Genomic DNA, 20,019 nt, shown 5'->3' on the forward strand with positions numbered 1-20,019 from the left:
CCTTCCAATGCTACAATTCTATTATTCTATAAACATTTTCTTAATCCCCATCACTTTACTTTCTCTTTAAGAAATAAGCTGTAAAAAAAAGATGAACTTAAGAGAAAAGTGGGCAAATGTAGACTCCACCAATGCCCACTTGGCACCTCTTCAGAAGAAGCCTACATAAAAAGGCACACTTCAACAAAAAAATGGTTTAAATAATAAATGCTACTGCAAAAATAAAGGCAACCTACTTGGAGAAACCAAATGTTCACATGTACCAGAGATACTTTTATTAAAAAATACGTAAGAAATGAATCACAAACACTGATGTGATAGGACAGGACTTATAAACTCAGTGTTATTCGAAAGTGCATCATTCTCCCATGCTACCATATCCCCAAAGCAAGTAGTCAATATCACCCAGCAAATAAATACATTCACCCCTTGGCTCCCAATAGAGCTGTGTGACACAGGAAGAGGCTCAGTGGGTCATGGGAGAGAGAGAGCTCCAGGATCATGCTGAAAGTTTAGGGCACATCCATGAGGGGTTGGAGGCGCATTATCCACAGGCTCAGGTGTCCATTTCAGCAATGTGGTGTGAATTCACATATCTAGTACAAGCTGCATAGCACACCAGAGGGGTATTAAAATAGGCAAGGAGAATCATAAATATGCCACGAAAGAGATGCCTTGAGCAAATGTTCCAGTTCACGTGAAATGCCTTGTTGTAATTGGGTCTGGAGAGAAATGACACCAGGTAAAAACCTACAATGCACTGTAAACATTAGTGTGCTCTTAACGAAACAGAACGTATCATGCTCCTACTTCGGTGCTAAAGCAGAAGCACAATAAAAACTGAGTGTAAGACAACCTGTGCTGACAATGCTCATGCAGAAGGCCTGCACAGGGTATCAGGCTTAAGACCAGTGTGGGGTTGAGAAGAGATGTTCAGTGATTTGTGGAGATTGAAGGGACATTCGCAATGCAGCCTAAGTGGCCTGGGCAGATGCACCCTTTCCAGAGCACATTATACTCTTTCCCTTCCAATATGTCAAGATTTGCTACTTCACTGCTCCACTAACACTAAAAAAAACTTGGCTTAGATAGCAGATGTAAACAGGTTTTTTGTTCACAAGTACTAGAACACACACCCTCTCTTCAGGTAAAATTGGTAAAAACACGAAATTCAGTATTTTCTTCCCGTCTGCTTGCCTTTCTTCCCAGCAGATAAGACTGAATATTCCAGCAGGGTATAGTCTCCGCTGCCCCCTTTTCCATTATGGTGGAAGGCCAGATTGCTTATACCAACACACAGAGTCTCTATCAGTTGCATGCATCAGCCTCTGGCTCTTCTCCCCAGCACCATGGGCAAGTCTGTGCAGAACGTAAAAAGCGTCCAAAAACAAAACACAGTGTGCCCACACAATGCTCACTAACAGTATGTCTGCACTGCAGCATATTTGGTACACAGAAACATTCAGGCACAAATCGTTGATGCCATGCTCAAACTTCCTTGTATGTGCCAATGTTCTAGAGATGCAGCAGGCCAGAAAGCATAGACATCTTTACTGCTTTAGGCAACTCACTTTCACAGGGTTAGCATTACACGAGCATGTGATTTCTCTGTTTTCAGTTCAAAGTGCCTTGTGTGTGGATTGTTTTTTAAATGGAATCAGTAGCTTTGAAGATGAGCCTGAAGGTCTGCAGCGCAGGCCAGGTAGCAATGGTCACTGCATCCACAGCTACAAGAGGAATAGCTGCAAGTGAGCCAGTACTTTCTCCCATAGTCTCTTTGCTCCACAGAAGTGCTCTTGCAAGGCCTTCCCCCTAAGGTCACTTCTCACGCAGCACACAAACGCCAGCATCACACCGTTGGGTTCCCAGTGACGTCACCACTTCCCAGCTGTCAATGATAGGGTCATAGCACTCAATACTGCTCAGAAGCGAGTTCCCATCGTACCTACACGTGAGAGAAGATTACTGATGAGAACATGTTGAAGTCTGGAACTCTTAAAAAGGAGATGATGACTTGATCATAGTTTGGAGCGGTGGCGCACCCATCCCTATTAAGTCATACGATGACAGAACTCTTGTATTTTGTGAGAGGTCAGTGCAAGGAAACAGTTGCCATGTCCATCTTTGACCATGTTACCACAAACCCACCCTATGGACCAATCTACAGCTTACAATTTCACAGAAGGAAGACTCACGCCTGGTATGCCAGTAGCTCATCTATTTCGGCATCCTGTTCTCACAGATACCTATAGGGAGGCTGCAAGCAAGACTGAGCACAACAGCATTCACCCCACCTGTATTTTTGATCTTGATCATGTGCCTCAGTGCGCCAAAACAAATGCTGTATCAGATGGGCCTTTTGCCTTGTTACTGGGCATCTAATGCACTTATAAAAAGTATAGACAGACTTCTCCAGCTATGTTAGGGCTTAAAAGGTATTTCTGAGTGAAGCTTGGCCCCCTTACCCTGCTATGGCATAAAGTCGTCCCCTCAGGACTGTTGCTCCCACATAACAGCGGGGGGTTGTCATGCTGGTCACTGTGGTCCATGAGTCTGTGCGAATGTTATACGCCTCCACAGAGGAGAGATGTGCTGTTCCATCAAACCCTCCAACCACATAGATATGATCATTCAGCAAGGCTACTCCAGCTCCTGGGAAAGAAAAACGTATGAAATGTGGCACCAAATCCCACAATTAGGCATATCTGGATGGAAGATTGTGCCTCTTGCCTTCTGAAAATGAACAAGCCCCTTGGTGGGTGAAGTTATCATAATGCCTGCCTCTTTTAATAGTCACAGTCTCCCACTGCAAAGGTGAAGGGGGGAAAGTAATCTTCCCGGAACTGTAATGTTTGCATAGGATGTCAAAGTTACTTAAAGATATCCAAGAAAAGTATACATTTATATACATTTAAAGACAGTATGCAAACTGTCTTAATTGTATAAAGGAGTGAGAGAAAACAGATGTTTTATATTGTGAAGGCTATTCGGATACTATGAATTGTATCTAACAGTCCTCACAAAACAGGCTTGTGCAGTGTAATAGGACATCTTCTCTAACCCTAATCCTAACCACCACTACCAAAAAAAAAATCTGCTCCAGGAAGCTGGGGGACTGTCTGGAGCAGATGTTGGGAGCATGCAGGGGGAGGGGAAGTGGAAGTCACATTGCATGAGCAGAACTCCATGCACTGTTTGATACAACCCTGTGGTAGTTGGAGAGCTGCTGGGAAGAGAGGGCTGGTTACTGGCGTCCTTGGCAAATTCCAGACTCATTATTTGGAAGCTTCAGGAGCTCTACGCTGTAGGAGTACAGATGCAGGGAGAAGCAAGAACAAAATTCTCACTCTAATCAGATGGTCCCTATTAAACCACCGTTACTGTTAAAGACAGCTGGTATACTGCCAACAGCTCCCCACCCTGATCAGGACTCTCACCTGAGCGCTTTGTGGCCATTGGAGTGACATTTGTCCAGTGCCCAGTGTGGGGATCATATCGCTCCACAGAATTTAAGATGTTCAGACCATCATAACCACCTGAAAACAGAGGAACCCATTAAATTACTTGTATTACTTTTATGAGGGGCTATTGCCCCTGCTCGCTTCACTTCACTCACCAAGCCAACCTCTGCACAAAAAACACCCACATCCCCTTAAGAGCTCACCAAAAGCCTTTTACAATCTCCCCATTGCCACCACTTCTCCTTTGCCTCTCCTGATGTCAGAGGTGCAAAGGAGGAGTGCAGGGAGGATCATGAAAGACTTAAGACTTTCTTGTGCTGTTGCCAAACATTTTAGGATGAAGAGTCAGACTGGCAGGAGGAGGACTGCAGGAAGAGGAAGGCAGCAGCAAGCCAGCCTGGAGATTGGCGGTGGCGACTGCAGCAGTGGATTATCAGGCCAACTATCCACTGCTTCTACCAACTTTCCGTGTTCCCACACTCCTCCTGTCAGACTGACTCCTAACTGGCCAGCTGGCAGCAGTAGAAGCAGCAGCAGATCCCCAAGCTGGCTGGCGAAGTAAGGTGGCCAGTAGTGGCAGTGTCTGGCCTGGGCATCTGGATCCTGGAGGCAGAGGCTTCAGGGTTGGTAGGCTGAGGAGCCTGTGGAGCTGTGCTGCATCTACTATGCTGAACAACTCTTAAGCACCTACTACGGATTTCTTTGGGATGGTTTCTTAAATATTAAGTCACCTCTTAAAAACCAAAAGATACAGGACCAATACAATGCAACAATTCCTAAGCCCTGTCCTGCAGAATCATTGCCTTTGCTCTGTTTCTACATTTACATATGGAGCCTACTGCTTTCAGATATTGGAATTCTGAATTCAAAGGCTTTCCACGGAAGAAACCTTTCATACTTGATGGGCATTCCAGGGCAAAACAGAACTTACAAATGCTGTGAAATTTGCAAGATCACTTCCTAATGACAGCTTCTTGCATAGTCATTTCACCAGACTGCAGCTGAGGCACTACCATATAAAAAATTGTAAATACACTGAGGTTACCTACCAAGACAATAGATAACATTATTAGCAACCACCAGTCCTGCTCCTTCTCGAGCTGTCTGCATATCTCCCAACATACTCCACTGATCAATGTTGGGATCATATCTTTCCATACTGGTGTGGCGCCGACTTCCATCAAAACCTCCAGAAACATAGATCATGTCTGTAACACAACAGTTAACTGAATTAAACAAATCACAGTATTTGAAATCAGTATTTTACAAATATGCATTTATGTTGGTTGAATAAATGAATTAATTTCCCCCCAAAATGAATGTACTTAAGATTGTTTCCAGCAATGATTATCTGTAGGGGAATTAGAATACATTTACCAATACATACCTCCTAGGGTTGTAGCCCCTGCTAGGCCCCGTCGAACGTTCATGGGAGCCACAGAGTACCAGATACTGTCTTCATCAGATGTATAATCTAAGCATTCCACAGAACTGAGGCGAGAACGGCCATCATAACCACCTATTACATATATCCGATCATGCAAGGAAACTGTGGCAACATAGCGTCTTTTACGGCTGATACTCTATGCATAAAGAAAAAAATGGAAACAATTTTTTTTGGTATCTTTAGGTATGATGGGCACCTGCAATTTCCTAGTGATGCCATACAGAGATAGTGCGATCAATACAGACAATGCTGCACTAATGTGTCAGGGCTTATCATTTCTATATATCCTGTTTATCTACAACAATATGTTCAATATATTCAATTTCACACGCTCACATCTTCAGTATGGAGCACACTTTTGAGGTTCTCTGCATGAGATGAGAAGAGCCTCAATGGAATGCAGTATCAAAAAGTTTTGACATACAGAAAGCAAACAGCTCACCAGGCGATTTAGAAAACATTAAATTTCAGATGGCTCTGTGAGTCATCATCCAGAACCTCCCAAATTCTTCATCTCAGACTACTTTACACAAGAGGCCTTTCTAACATTTATATACGTACAATGCTTTCATGGGTTCAAATAGTTTCACATGCCTTTTCTGGACAATCCTTATAATAGCCCTATGAAGGCAAAAAAGGGCAGTATTTTATTAAAAGCCTATGCCACTCTTCCTCCCAAAGGAGTTGAGGGTGGAAATTATTAGGGGGGAGTTGGTGGGAATGGAAGAGTGTGGCTTGCCCAAGATTACCCAGTAAATTCAAGGAAGAGATGAGATTTGAACTGGGGACCTCTGACTCACAGTTCATTCTTGGTAATTATTATCCTAGCATGTGTCCAAGACTGTGTTGCCACCCACATACTTGGTGTGAAGTCACCCTTCAGCTCCTGGTCAGAGACACATGTATTATTGCCCACAGATGATGCTGTACAGCAGAGCTGGCTAACCCTTTTTTTAGCCAGATGTTAGCCAGCTTGATGCTGCTGAGACACACATGTGAGATACACACATTGCAGAGAGTTAAACACCTCTCAGCCCAGTGCTGCAAGGGATGGTAAGATTTTGCCAATGTGTGGTGAGCTACTTGCATTGGTTTGGCAGGCCGAATCCAGCCCACTATTTCACAACAGTGGGACTACAAGGTTTATCCATCTTCCTACATGGAGAAGATGCCTGCATTAGAAACATCTTTGTGAAACCTTCCCTACAGCAACTCCTCCAACCACAAGGTTCAAAATAAGCATTTCCAATTGCAAACGTATGTCCACCCCACGGAGGAAAAGCGATCAGAGAAAAAACAGAGGGCAGAGAGATGGTAAAGCAAAGAATTACATACTGGTAAGAAACTCCACTCCTGTGTCTTCGGATCATATTTCTCCACCACATCAATAGGTGATTGCTGACTTCCAAAGCCCCCAATTACTAAGAGAACCTCATTGGCACCTGAATAAAAACGGACCACTTTAAGGTTAATATCCTAGAGTATATACTTTTTACTTCCATTATTGGTGTACCGATCCTCACTTTAACTCCAAGTAGTGGGTCAAGAATAGTAGAGCTGAGTGACACACTAGTTCAGCCTTGAAAATAAAAGCACAAGTGTTACTAGCCTTTGTTTTATTTTTTGATAACTTGCTAAGGAGCTAAGGATTTTCATGCCAGCTGTGGAGAACAGAAGTCCATCACCCGTGGTCAGCATGGAAATGCAGGCTACTGAAAAACTGCAGACTGGTGAAAGGATAGGGTGTTTCATTCTCCCACTGCATTTCTGTGATGGTTGTGGAGGAAGAGGCTTTCCTTCCTCTGTTGCTAGACTGGAAACCAAGTGGGCTGGCTGAGGAGGATGGAGAAATCCATCTCTCAGCCAGGCCTTTAACGCATCTACATAGAATTCCTATGGCTGCTAGGTAAGTTGTTAAATACAAGCCAACATACTCTTAAGCCACTCTTGACAGATTGCCTAACCTTTTTAAACTCTCCAGCAAGAAACACCTATTTTATTAAGCAACTGATTTCATTGCACTTTGTAGTCTTAGTAGTCCCCCCTCCACTTGCCACCCCTGAATTATGTCTAAATCTATACTGCTTCCATTTTAAACACAGGACACAATTTGCAAATCTTGAAGCTTAAGCATTTAATTTTTTAAAAAAATTCAATAGCATGTAAGCAAACCTATCTACGAGTTGGTGTATTTCACTGCATTTTGCTTTTTCTTACATGACTGTGAGGAATAGTTAATCCTGTTTTAACAACAGCCTTAAGATTGCTATTTTGCCCATCAATCTACTAAAGGCTAGGTAAGTGTGACAATAAGAATCTAGTTTTGGTTTAACGCCAAACTGAACTATATTAATATCCCATGTCTGTGAATCCAAGCCAATAACCCTTGCTCTTTAATTTTCAACAGCACCACCACACAGATGACTCATGCTTAGCTTGTGCCATATAATCTTCATTTCTCTCTCTTGACAACCTTACAGCCCATTTTGCAGCTGTGCACTTGGGCTTTGTTTCCCAACCATATTTGCCCTTGGCAAGTCCATTCTATTAATTTCCGGTTAATTGCTCCAATCCAGAAGATAATAGTGAAGCTTCAAGGATGTTTGTCATACCACATGAGAAGCCTTTTTGCTCACTTTCCAGAACATCCTGAACATATTGTCTTAAAAAAATATGCTTTGACTTTCTCCCAGCATCATCAGTTTGTCATTAACAAATTTATGTTGAATTTTCACCTTTATACAGAATCTAAGAATAGTAAGTATCTGTATGCTTGTCACAGGCAAAGGCTTGAGTATCTGAAAATTACCACTGAGCTGTAATATTATCTAATAACTTACTTCCATTTTCTTCTAACAAACCTTCATTACACAATGCTTCAGTTGAGAGTAATATTAAATACCATACTGCAGCAGAAGTATTTTTATATGCTTGCTTATCATATACAGAGATTCTCTTTTGCTTGGAACACACGTTAAGAATTTTATTTATCATTTATACCAGGTTTGTAAGATGCAATTTATATGGCTGTCTTTCGTGATTAACAATAGCTTCCAGGCATGCATGCAAGCAAGCAAGCAAGCTAGTATTAACCAATTTCATTCTCTTTTAAGTCACATATGCCATGTGGGCAAGTATGGGCAGATAGGCTAGCAAACTTTTCTGAGGCTAGACAGTTTGCAGAAGTATTTGCAAGGCAGTTAACACCCATCTATCATCCATCTAAAACATCCATCTATATCTTTAACATCCATCTATATATCTAGACACACTAATCCAAGTAATTAAAAGACCTAGCTGACAATTATTTGTTTTCTGAGCATTGTTTATGTTTGTGCAGGACCTGAGGTATGTAAATGAATATGTTGGCTAACTACAGGTGGCTTTCAGCAATTTTACTTCCCCAAAGGTGTGTTTGGGGCAACAGCTGCTATTCCCAGTGCTTTTTTTCTGGGGATACACAAGGATACGCATACCCCTAAACATTTTGTGAATCTTTGTACTTTTGTCCATTTACTGTGTTTGTTTTTCCCCATTGGAACTATAAAATGGTGATTTTCTTGAGTCAAAATGAGAGTACCCCTAAACATTTTTTTTAGAAAAAAGCACTGGTTATTCCTATAAAGCAGTTATTTAGACAAAGCTGTGAAGGTGCTTCTTTTGTATCATACAGCTGCTATCTGGGTCCTTGTACCCACATGTTTATTAGGTCTGTGCAAATGAGCAGTATCCCCCCACATCCTTCCCTATATCTCTGGGGGATGGCCTGAAGGCACAGCTTTATTTACTTTTAAAAATCATATCCTGCCCTTCCTCCCAAAAGGTCCTGGGCGGCAAACATTTCCATAATAAAAACATTATTAAACATAAAATAACACATATTTAAAACATTTCAAGAATGGTTAAAACATCTAAAAGCAATAAAAGCATAACAAATTAAGAACAGATTACATATCAAAATTATATGTCTGGATAGGCCCACTGAAACAAAAGTTTTCAACAGGCATCTAAAGGATTACAGTGACAGTACCTGTGTAATGTCAACAGACAGGGAGTTCCAAAGTCCAGGTACACTAAAGAACAGACTCCTTATAAACATGAAGCACTGCTTCATTTTGAGCCTGCCAGATGGCAGAAGACATTAAACCATACCTTTTTTCAACCATTTTGATATGCACTTCTCTGATGCTTACCCAAACGTGCTCTGGTTCTGGGACCTTGCATCTGACTCCGAAGTTCAGGTCTTAGATGAAACTTCTTCGCTTCATCTACAAGGTCTCTGCATTGCAAACTACATCGAATAAAAGGCTGCAGAAGACATACAGGCATTGTTTTCACTTTATCCAATTCTTTATACACTTTTACAATTCTTCAAAATACCCTATAGCTAGTAGAAGAATAGAAATACTTGCACATTATGACCCACTGCAAAACCCCTAATATTTAATGAAATTAATCTAAAATTAGTCCAGTTACATTAATTCAAGTACTGTAATATAAAAGATATGGAAAAATCAAGCTGGCGGAGCATGCAACAGAAATCTTCATTCAAATACAGTTCCCAGGATTAAAACTTAAAACACTGGTTCCAGAAGACCTTTGCATTAACTTATTTGGTTTGAATGTAAAATTATATACTAAGGATACTGATTTGTGAATTTGATTTTGGCCAATTCTCCCTTCCTTTAGCAAAGCCCTGTGCCTCATCCCACACCATTCAGGAAGGTCCCCTTTTTGAGGCAATGCAAAGGACTGCCTGGGGTAGGGTGGCAGGTAGCCTTCTGTGAGCTTCCTTCTATTGTCCTAATTTTCAAGGATACAGCACAGAAATTCCTTCCTCAGTTATTGGAGGGAAGAACCCATTGGCCAAAACTGCAAAAATCTTGTTTACCTACTTGTTAATACTAAAAAGAAGGCTACTCTGAAAGCAGCCTAACTTTTCTATGGCAGCTGCAAATATTTGTCCAAGGAACACTGACTTGTGTAGTAGATTGCAAATTAGCTGTATTACATTTATTAGAACTGATGTTATTTTGTTATATTAAGTCATCTGAATAGCTAAGGCCTGTGGCTAAATAAGTGAAAATTATGGGATGGGGTTTTTTTTACATGGATGGGGAAATTAAAAATATACAACTAATGATGAGTTTCCCCCTTTTTCTGCACAAAGGCTATACCAGAATTGGATTGTCTTTCTCGTTTCTATGTTTAGGCATCACAGAACTCATGGCTACCTCCAGTATTAATACATATTACTGAAGGAAGGAGGGGAAATGGGGAGCAGTTAGGCTAAGTCATTCATTTCACTGCTGAGAGGCATGTTCAGCTGACTTGCTTTAGATAATTTTTCAAGTTCTTACACAGTAAAGCAGATGGGTTTGAGGTTAGGGTTTCTCTTCAGGGAGAATTGCAGGGGTACTAATCTTTGCTCCCATATTCTAACACGTATATATGCAAAGGATCGCCTAGAACACATTACAAAGTTACTATTATGAGTGAGGTTTTCCTAAATACAGCAGTTGTTCTGCAGGACTTATTCCATGAGCTGCTTAACAGGGCAACTGGCCCTACCTCAGTGTCTATGACATCGGTAATGTAGCGTGGGGTGAGTAGTGGCATGCGCACATACTGCAGAAGCTCTGGCAGGGATGCTTCCCGTTCCTTCTTTGAATGCTTTACCCAATTGATAACAGCCTCAAAGACAGGCTCTTCAGAATCCACCTATAAGAAAAGGCATGGAATTAATCAGTCTTTTGAAAAATAGATGGCTGCGACATGGGAGGAGGGATTACTTTAAGGGGGGGGTGCAGCATAGATTGTACTTCTGGTGTGGGGAAGCTGCATTTGCACAGAAAATTATGGTGGTTGGAAAGCAAGATCCACCTTGCAAAGCAAGCACAGGCAGCTCTCTAGAGGGGGAAATGTGTAACTTTGTCGTGTAACTGTGACAAGCATATAATGTGCAATGTCAATGATGTGATATACTTCCTTTTATTTGTATGCCGCCTTTCCGTAGCTAAAACCATGCTCAAGGTGGCTTACAGCATGAAACAAATTACATAGTTACAAATGTAACCATAGCATCAAAAACAATAAACACATCAAAAAGTACACAACCAAACTGAACAATTTCCACACAAATCACAGCAAAATTTAAAAATAAGGGTAAAAATAATCAGTTAACAGCAACAAGCACCCCTGCAACCCTCCCTAAACAGTACTCTAACCCAAGACCAGCACATATTCCTCACCATGACCATGCAAGATTTTTTCTTTCAAAAAGCATTTTCTCTGAAGAAAGTGCAGTCCCTTTTATTTTTATTCTTTATTAAATTTCTATACTAATCCTCTGTCTGAGGATCTCGTGGCGGTTTACAACATAAAACACAAAAATCCATATCAAAGTAAAAAATAATAACACACACCCAACTCAACTTTGGGTTTGCTCTTTTAAGAAGGGGGACAATCAGGTTTTGTTCATAAAGCAAATATCTCCCATGATGTTAACCTAGGCAAACATATATTTAACAAGATAGGGTTAGCATGAGTGTAGTGCAAAGAGGGCTCTTTCCTACTGATAAAAGGGTGATCATATTTACAAGCGCAAATGTGCTTAAGATCTGGTTGGTGCCTTACAAAATGCTTCAAAATCTTTCAGAGTAACTATCAAGACTGCACTTCTCACTTTAACATTCTTCAACAGCTTCCACCAATTTTAAATCATTCATTTACTGCCAATGATTTTGTAGCACAAAATTAAGTATTGATTTATAACTCTTCAAGAGCATGGACCAACTGTTAAGAAAACCCACACCCTGTGTCTCAAAAGCCCTGTTTAGAATTTCAGAATCTTGGTTTAACACACACACATGGTGGGGAAAGGGGCACAAGGACATGAGCTCTGGTCACTCTCATGTTCCTCTGAGAGTTCAAGGGCTACTGTTTGCAAAAGGAAACTCCCTGTAGTTGTGGAGACACCCCCACATTGTGTCACAGGGAACATTCCTGGAGAAGTAAGTAAGGGCTCCTCTTGAGTGCAGAGATCTTCTCTAGGTCTTCCAGGGACTTTCCTTGTAAATCTGTATTGATTATTCCAGACTTCCATCTTGTACACCCTGCCCCCCTTTCTGCCTCTGAATTCTGAATTCATTCTAACCCCTTTTTGTTCACATTCTCTCTTTTGCCATTGCTTCTTTAAACAGATCTTGGTAACTGTAAAGGCTACCAACTTGCTTTTATATTGAAATGAAAACTAGGATTCTCAGAATTCTAGTAAGATCGTACAAGTGCTCATGGATTGTAAATTGCTAACTTCCAAGGTATGAACTCCATCCTTCAGTTCCACAGTATTTTACTGGTTAATTCCTAGGTTGTGTTTGGTTCCTGTATCAAATACTAGAACTCAATAGCATTGCTTTGGACAACAAGAAGGAATATTTTACCTGAATCTCATCACATTTTATTAGCTTTTCCACTTCTTCTTGATTTAGGAGAATAAATTCTTCATGTTGAACTACATCTGGGAAGTGCTTCTGGCTAAAAACTTCGGCTGCCTGCATTAAGTCAACACAATTGTGTGTTTCAGCAAAATCTCGAATCCCCAAACAGTTGGAAGGATCCAGCTGGCTTTCCAGGAACTCACAGCAAGCCTGCTTCACTCCTGTGAGAAATGACATGATTTGCACTTCAGAGGGCTAAGTCACTGTTCTGAAAAGTGTTTAAGAGGGGGGGAAACTGTGCTTAACAAATCCATCCATTTTCCTAACAAACACCAAATCTAGTAAATAAAAAGCCATCTTTTTATCTTAACCAGCCTGCCATTTTCCTTGGTAGTTAATATTGAGATTCTTTTTGGTGGCGATAAATTCTAAAAATGGTGTGACATCAGTAAAATACATTCTTAACTATTGTATTTTATCCATATTACAAAAACAATATCTACCCTTTCACAAAGACATAAATATCTTACTACCCAGAAAACGCTCCCAAACTACTGTACTAATCAACAGCAGTTTTACAATTTTATCTTTTCATTTGTTCTCAGGATTGCATTTCCCCCAGAACTCAGTATCTTAGCATATAATAAAATTTTAAGGATGTCATCAAGCTAAAGTCTGTGTGGCCAATGGGCAGCCATGCAAATTGTGACATAAAAGGGAGGGGGGTCGGCCAGGCTTAAAAGGAGGGTGGTTGGTAAGGAGCAGTGGGGCTGGCAAGAAGTGCTAGCAGGGATGCAGTTCCTAGTATGCATATAATTTCAAGTTTAACAATCTTAAAATGGGGAGACTCTCTCACTAAAGAGTCCCTGTATGAAAATTTGCAAAAGTATATACCTTTTACTATGGTGTAATGGGGGTTTTAATATTATTTTATATGTAGTGCTGGTTGTATAATTTTCTGTACACTGCCTCTGAATGAATTATGACAGGCAGTTCATAAATTTCAGTTTCTATATAAAAAGTGTGGCACTAGAGAACAGTTCCTATTTGCTGTCCAATTACAAAATCAATGCACGAGGCATGAAACCACAGAAATACCACATCTCCACCAACATCACCTGATGTAGCATGTTTTACTGTGCTTGAATAAGAACAAGCAGAGATGTTTGTGATCCTTTTATTCATTATGGCAAAATTTCTACTTTCAAAAAGGAACCCTCCTTGACTTTTATATTGTTCTTGGCTTTCCTTATTAATCAAGCTACACTTCTGGTGAATCCTTGGAAAACCTTCTGCCCTTTGAGAGCATGTTTCAAGATATTTCTTCAGACCCCAGCCCACTAAAGTATCACCCACTGGTATCTGCAATGTGGCATTTTCAATCATATTACTCGAGTGGTTGACACACTCAATTGAATAGGAACTCAAGCTACAATGCTTTTGTTCATGTGGGCTTTTAGACAAGGTTAGGCTCATGTTGTATTAGAAGCTGCTGGTTTTATATTTGTTTATTAGTCTAAATATATTTGTTTTCTTATTGTGTTCACCACTTTATAAATATCTAAAAAAATGGGCAATACAGATCAAGGATTCTCAAAAGCTCTTCGCTCCTGATCTACACTGTATGTTTTTGTCATTACCTTTCAGCTGAAGCAAACAGGCTGCTGGAAGCAACTCCTGAACATTCTCCACTGTTACATGAACGGTCTCTGTGTATACGAAGTCCAGCAATATTTCCATAGTTGATGCTGTTAGCCCTTGAATATCCACATAAGGTTTATCCTTCTCTGAAAGCTGTGAATTATAAACAAGGGAAGTACTTTTTTATTCCCTGGGTTTTACAGGGTTCCAAAACATAACCTGGAAACTACAGTGTGGGCAATGGGGAAGAGATATAAAGCATTAATAATCTCAAATGAATATTTCAGCAAATGGAACATATAACAAATACCCTACAGACATTTTGGTGCAAGGATAATACTTTGAAAAGTTCTAGTTACAGGTAGGTAGCCGTGTTGGTCTGCTGTAGTCGAAACAAAATAAATAAATAAAAAATCCTTCCAGTAGCGCCTTGGAGACCAACTAAGTTTGTTATTAGTATGAGCTTTTGTGTGCATGTATCTGAAGAAGTGTGCATGCACACAAAAGCTTGTACCAATAACAAACTTAGCTGGCCTCCAAGGTGCTACTGGAAGGAATTTTTATTTATTTATTTTGTTTTGACTTTGAAAAGTGTTATTTTAAATATCAGAGAAACAGACTTTAATAACATGCTTTAAATAGATGCTGTCAAGGGGCAGGCAAATTAATTCCCCAAAAGTAATTAACATGCACCTCTACATATAAATTACAGCAATGTCCTTATTACACTGAGTTCAGGGTTGAGAGGAGAACATAGTAATGCCTTTCTATCCTACAAAAATTCTGCATGGCTTGTTTACCCATTATGTACTTACATGGGTCACTTGCAACCAAATGAAAAAAGAACCACCAACATTTGTAAAGCTTCCTTCCTGGTAGACCAGAAGACAAAACACATTTGCCAGCCAGCTTGGTAACAATTTAATAGTGTGGATTTGCAACAGAGATAACATTTTTTTAAGCCTAGCTAACCAAGAAAGCTAAATTGTATATAAAGTTGAAACATTAGGAAGCCTACAATTTAACTTTTCTTATACAGTGGTGCCCCGCAAGACGAATGCCTCGCAAGACGGAAAACCCGCTAGACGAAAGGGTTTTCCGTTTTGGAGGTGCTTCGCAAAACGAATTTCCTATGGGCTTGCGAGTTCCTGCGGGGGTTTTTTCCTTCCCCCCCCTTTTTCCCAAGCCGTTAAGCCGCTTAACAGCTGATCCGCTAAGCCACTTATCAGCTGATCCGCTAAGCCGCTTATCAGCTGATCCGCTAAGCCGCTTATCAGCTGATCCGCTAAGCCTGCTAAGCCGCTAATAGCGCTAATCCCGCTAAGCCGCTAATAGCGTTAATCCGCTAAGCCGCTAATGGGCTTGCTTCGCAAGACGAAAAAAACCGCAAGACGAAGAGACTCGCGGAACGGATTCTTTTCGTCTTGCGAGGCACCACTGTACTGTACTGGCATGTTGAGATCTGCTAACAAGACTGCCACCATATGATTCTTGTGGCAGTGCGGGAGAGGGCCAATTCTATGGTGGCCCCCAGGCTGTGGAATGCCCCCCATCCAAGGGGCAAATGGCCTTGTCTTAGTATGATTTTTGATGGGAGGTGTCTAGATCTTTAGGGGTACAGGATAAGACCTGATGTTCCCTACTGCAGTGCTGTTGTTGACCTTAATCGCAATTTAAGATGGATTTAATTGCTGAGTAAGTGAAAAGCATTACATGGCTTTGTGCGTAATGTACATTAGGGCTGCTTGGTGAAGAGCAAGCTATAAATGCATACAAAATTGCAACCTTAATGACATTTTTGCACTTTTAAGTTGCATTACAAGCTACTTTCTTATTTGCATGAATAAAAACAAAAATGTGTGTACTCTGCATCTTGCCTACCTCACTGGTGAACATAGCACAGAAGTAGTCACTGCAAGCAGCTAACACAATACGATGGGCTGGAAAGTCTTTCTGCTCCACACGAAGGGTCACATCACAAAGTGTGTTACTTTTTCGTAGAGAGTTCATTGCATTGAGAATGGACTTGGCATGAGAATTAGTCATTATATCTTTAGGAGCCATAGTGTATTACTCCAGTCAACAATAGCGTTGAGAAGGTAGGTTCAGAGTTTGAGTAACCTGTTAAGAGAAGAGTCTGCTTCACTAATGGCATCAAGCTTGAAAGAGGTAGAGAATGAGGATCTTGGTTTCTGCTGGTTCTCTCTTCTATCCCATGGGCCTGTCGTCTACCTTGATTCACTTCTAATTGTGCTACTCAACTACATTCAGATGACCACCATCCCTACCTCACAGAAGCATAGGCATATCATAAAACATAGAAATTCTATGTTTTAATACAATAAAATCTCAGAACAGTACACATCTATTTACAGTGAGATGTGTGCTAGGCAAATTGCAGAACATCAAAGCATTTCAGAACTACAGACTAATAAAGACAAAGACAAGATTTAGCGGAAGGACAATGGTGGAGCACCACCTGTCCAGGAAAGCACAACAGTGTGGCCAAAGTTAAACCATATATTGCCACCTATTTAACTTTCCCCCATGTCAATTACTTCAATTTTATTTGGAAGTTAAAGAGACAAATATATGAATATTTCCTAATGTAGATCAATAGAACAAGACTTCTACAATGAAAGCCTCTGCCTTTGTTTTATAAAGTGTATAAATGTATGTTAATAAACCTTCAAGAACTTACTACAGCAGATACTCAAAAATCATTATCTGCTGTAGTAATTACTTAGAAGCAAGTACCACTGAATTTGATGGAACTCACTTCAAAACAAGGGTGCACAACTCAGAATAATAGCCTAATCTTTCTTGTTTCAAAGGTTGTTAAGGCTATACCTCCTAGCCACCCCTAGCTTATCAATGAAATGACAGCTAACTTACTGTACACACAAGTTTTACTTGGTGTTTAGTTGCAGCAACTGTAGCAATGGTTCAAAGACAAATTCATTTGCAAATAATGTGGGCAGAAAATATCCATTTTAGAGCTAATTCTGCTCCCTACCACAAACAGTTGTTAACCGAAGAGATTCGCTGACCATTCCAGTGTGGGAATAATATTCTCTTGGAGTTGAATTCTCCAACAAACCTACAGAACTTCCCTCATAACATTGCAATTTTTGGGCATTCCTGAATGAGATACATAGACCTCAGCTCAAGCAATGGGTCCCATTACCTAGCACATAATTGGGGAATCTCAGCCCAAAGGCCAAATGCAGTTCCCCAGGGCTCTCCCTGTTGGACCTTCAGGTGCCTCCCCATGCCACACCTGCCAATTCCCCTGCTTCACACCCAAGTATTTATCCTAGTTGGAACTCATCCCTGACCTCTGATCATGCCTCACGCTTTTCCGGGTGGAGGTTAGAGAGCTGTGTGAGTGTGTGTATAAACTAGCCTAAGAGTACAAAGGCAAAATTTAAATTTGCTACTTCGCCCACTTTGGCCCCACCCACCATAGGCATGCGGCTCCCAGAAGGCAATAAATATGGCCCTCCGACTGAAAAGGGCTCCCACTCCTGACCTACCTCAACCATCAGTGCTTAGGAGAAGATTTAGCTACCCAATTTGGTACTATTACCGGTGCGGTCGCCAAAACCCACAGCAGGATAATACCTCTATTTTGAAATACTGGTACCTATATATTTGGCTGTTCAGCAGCAGCGGCTGGGAAGGGAGCTGTGGCTCAGCGAAAAGGGAAGCTCTCCTTCTCCCTTCTTCCCCAGGGCTTCATGGACCTCTTCCCCTGGGCCCGTGGAAGCCCTCGGCGGGAGCAGGGGCTCAGGAGCTCCGCTCAGCAGCACATGGAAGGGGGCGGGCCGCGCAGCATTTCTGCCCTCGGGGCCTCCTCCCCCGTCCAAACTCACCGCCGCACCCTCCCCGTGAGGGGAGAGATTCCCGGCTCGGCTCCTCAGGCCCACACGTCTCCTTCCTCCTTCGCATCTGGCGCGCCTCGATGACGTCACTATTGTGGACGCCAAGCCGCAGGCTTCGGGAACCATCTTTTAAATAGGAAGAAGCGCGGCGGATGGATTCGGCTCCGCCTCGGTTGCTAGGCAACAGAGATTCACAACGAAGCTGCGCGATGTCAGCTGCCGACCGCTGGATAACTCCGCCCGAACGCTGCAAAAGAAAAAGGAAGAAAAAAGGCTGTTCTTTTCTTGCCGTCGGTGGACTGCCATACGCCGTGAATTTCCCGGACATAACCAGTAAGCGTCAAGCGTAGTTTAGGAAAAGCGGCTAACATGTCCGGTAAATCCATGGGCGTATGGCAAGCCAAATAAGAAGTGTTGATTTTTTTTTTTTTGCGATTTCCCCCAAAATAGGTAAAAAACTTCATTTTGGGAGAGATTTTGCAAAAAAAAAAAGCAGCCTCAATTTCCGAGCAGGTCAGATTGCATGCAGAGGCATGGAAAAAGCCACGACTACTGTATTATTATTACTGTTGTTTTAAATAAATGAATCAGGTGTTGCAGGGGAAACTATTAATCTAGCCCAGTATGATACACTCTCACCACACAGGAGAGAAGGTAATGGGGAGTGCAGTTGCCATTGTTGGTGAACTGCTAAGGGCCTAACCTGCATACTAAGTGTGCATTTAAAAACAATACTCTCAGACCACTTTAAAAAAAACAAACCGGGTGTATCCCGCTTAGGATTCGGATAATGGAGATTTCACCCTTTCCTCCAAATGCTGTTTTCCTGCTGCCCCATGCCTTTCCCTAGTGACTGCTTTTTTGGGTGTGTTGGTTTTCTTTTTGGCAAAGCACCTTTGGGTGTTAGCAACAACTGGGGGACCTTTTCGTGGGAGAACAGTAAGTGGAGGGAAGAGTCGGCTCACTCCTTGGCTGTGCAGCATGGTTCTGATCTGGATCAGGGCTTCAGGTGACTCGTTTTTCTAGACATGTACTTTGATCCTACACCACATATTGCTGGATGGACATTCATGACTGATTTTTCCTTGCAGGATCAGATACAGTACATGACATCCGAAACTAGAGACAGAGTTCCTGAGCGGGGCTGTGCTTATTACCACCCCCATTGTACTTATTTTGCTCTCTATACATTGGAGGGGCAACTTATGTAATGGGGAGCCTGCTGTATTCATTGGGTTATTAGGATTCTAAATCATACAGCAGTAGATTAGCCTCCCCAGTGCAGAAGTTACCCTTCCAACACATGGAGGGTAAAGGAACATGGGGAGCTGTCTTATAGGAGTCAGACCACTGGTCCATTTAGCTTAGCACTACACTGACTGACAACCGCTGACAGGGGCTTCAGACAGTCCTACCTGGGCCTGTGACCTTATGCATGCAAATGAGATGCTAATTTGATGGAGAGAGGGAGCTAATCAGCATGTCCTGTTCTGTCACATCTTCCTAATTGGGAGGCCGAATGATTTTTGTTTGTCTTTAATTAGCCACTCTGTTATATATTAAAATTCAAAAGCAAGCACAGAACAAAATTATCACAGAAAACAGGTATGGAATTTGAAAAAGAGACAAAAAGCAGGCCAGAAACATCAGTAACACATTCCAAACTTTTTATATAACAAAAATGATAACAAGTCACACAGTCCTAATTGTATTGTTTTACTACTTTGGTGTCGGCTCCTTTGAAAGAAAGAGCAGGATAGAAATTAAACAAACAAACAAACAAGCAAACACACACACACACACACACACACACTCCCCTACCCCCATGGACCCACACTGATAGTGCCACAATACTGTTGTTTTTGCTGCAACATGCTACTACTGTATTCTGGAAATTACCAACTTGGGCATCCTTTTTTCTTCCAGAAGATGGCAGACTTTCCTAATTGTTTCACATTTAGCTGTACAAATTTAGCAAAACACTTTCATGGTTGATTGGGAGAGGGAGAGACATTGTAGACAAGAAGGAAAGAAAGAAAAAAGAAAGAAGTTTAATAACATTTGTGCTATTCCAGGCAAGTTGAGATAGTGGTATTTTTAGCCATTCAATAAGATTACTAATACAATATAAATACACTATAAATAAT

The 20,019-nt window shown here is 41.4% G+C and overlaps 1 protein-coding gene across 10 annotated transcripts; it reads right to left on the reverse strand.

Moving 5' to 3' along the window:
• Positions 1-252: 252 nt before the first annotated feature.
• On the reverse strand, positions 253-18,171 carry KLHL12 (kelch like family member 12). Of its 10 annotated transcripts, none has more exons than XM_083447225.1 (13): positions 17,864-18,171; positions 17,005-17,129; positions 15,870-16,109; positions 13,988-14,141; positions 12,351-12,568; positions 10,480-10,629; positions 9,102-9,216; positions 6,244-6,350; positions 4,849-5,044; positions 4,511-4,669; positions 3,438-3,536; positions 2,466-2,652; positions 253-1,945 (listed from the first exon to the last, which is right to left on the reverse strand). In XM_083447225.1, exons 3-13 carry the CDS (start codon positions 16,050-16,052, stop codon positions 1,819-1,821), a joined length of 1,695 nt encoding a protein of 564 aa, XP_083303351.1. In that variant the 5' UTR covers positions 16,053-16,109; positions 17,005-17,129; positions 17,864-18,171; the 3' UTR covers positions 253-1,818. The 10 variants fall into 10 exon arrangements, with proteins under 10 accessions (XP_083303351.1, XP_083303349.1, XP_083303352.1 ...); XM_083447223.1 differs by having other exon boundaries at positions 16,884-17,129; positions 17,635-17,989; XM_083447226.1 differs by having other exon boundaries at positions 16,884-17,129; positions 17,864-17,974.
• Positions 18,172-20,019: the final 1,848 nt, after the last annotated feature.

The sequence above is a fragment of the Podarcis tiliguerta genome, assembly GCF_965153285.1.
Source record: "Podarcis tiliguerta genome assembly, chromosome: 6".
Classification (NCBI taxonomy): Eukaryota; Metazoa; Chordata; class Lepidosauria; order Squamata; family Lacertidae; genus Podarcis; species Podarcis tiliguerta.

Coding starts and splice junctions, on each gene's coding strand:
- KLHL12 (XM_083447225.1), bottom strand. CDS start 16,052: ATGGCTCCTAAAGATATAATGACTAATTCTCATGCCAAGTCCATTCTC. Junction 9,217..10,479: donor CCGATGTCATAGACACTGAG/GTAGGGCCAGTT, acceptor TGTCTTCTGCAG/CCTTTTATTCGATGTAGTTT. Junction 2,653..3,437: donor AATGGCCACAAAGCGCTCAG/GTGAGAGTCCTG, acceptor TTTCTTTCCCAG/GAGCTGGAGTAGCCTTGCTG.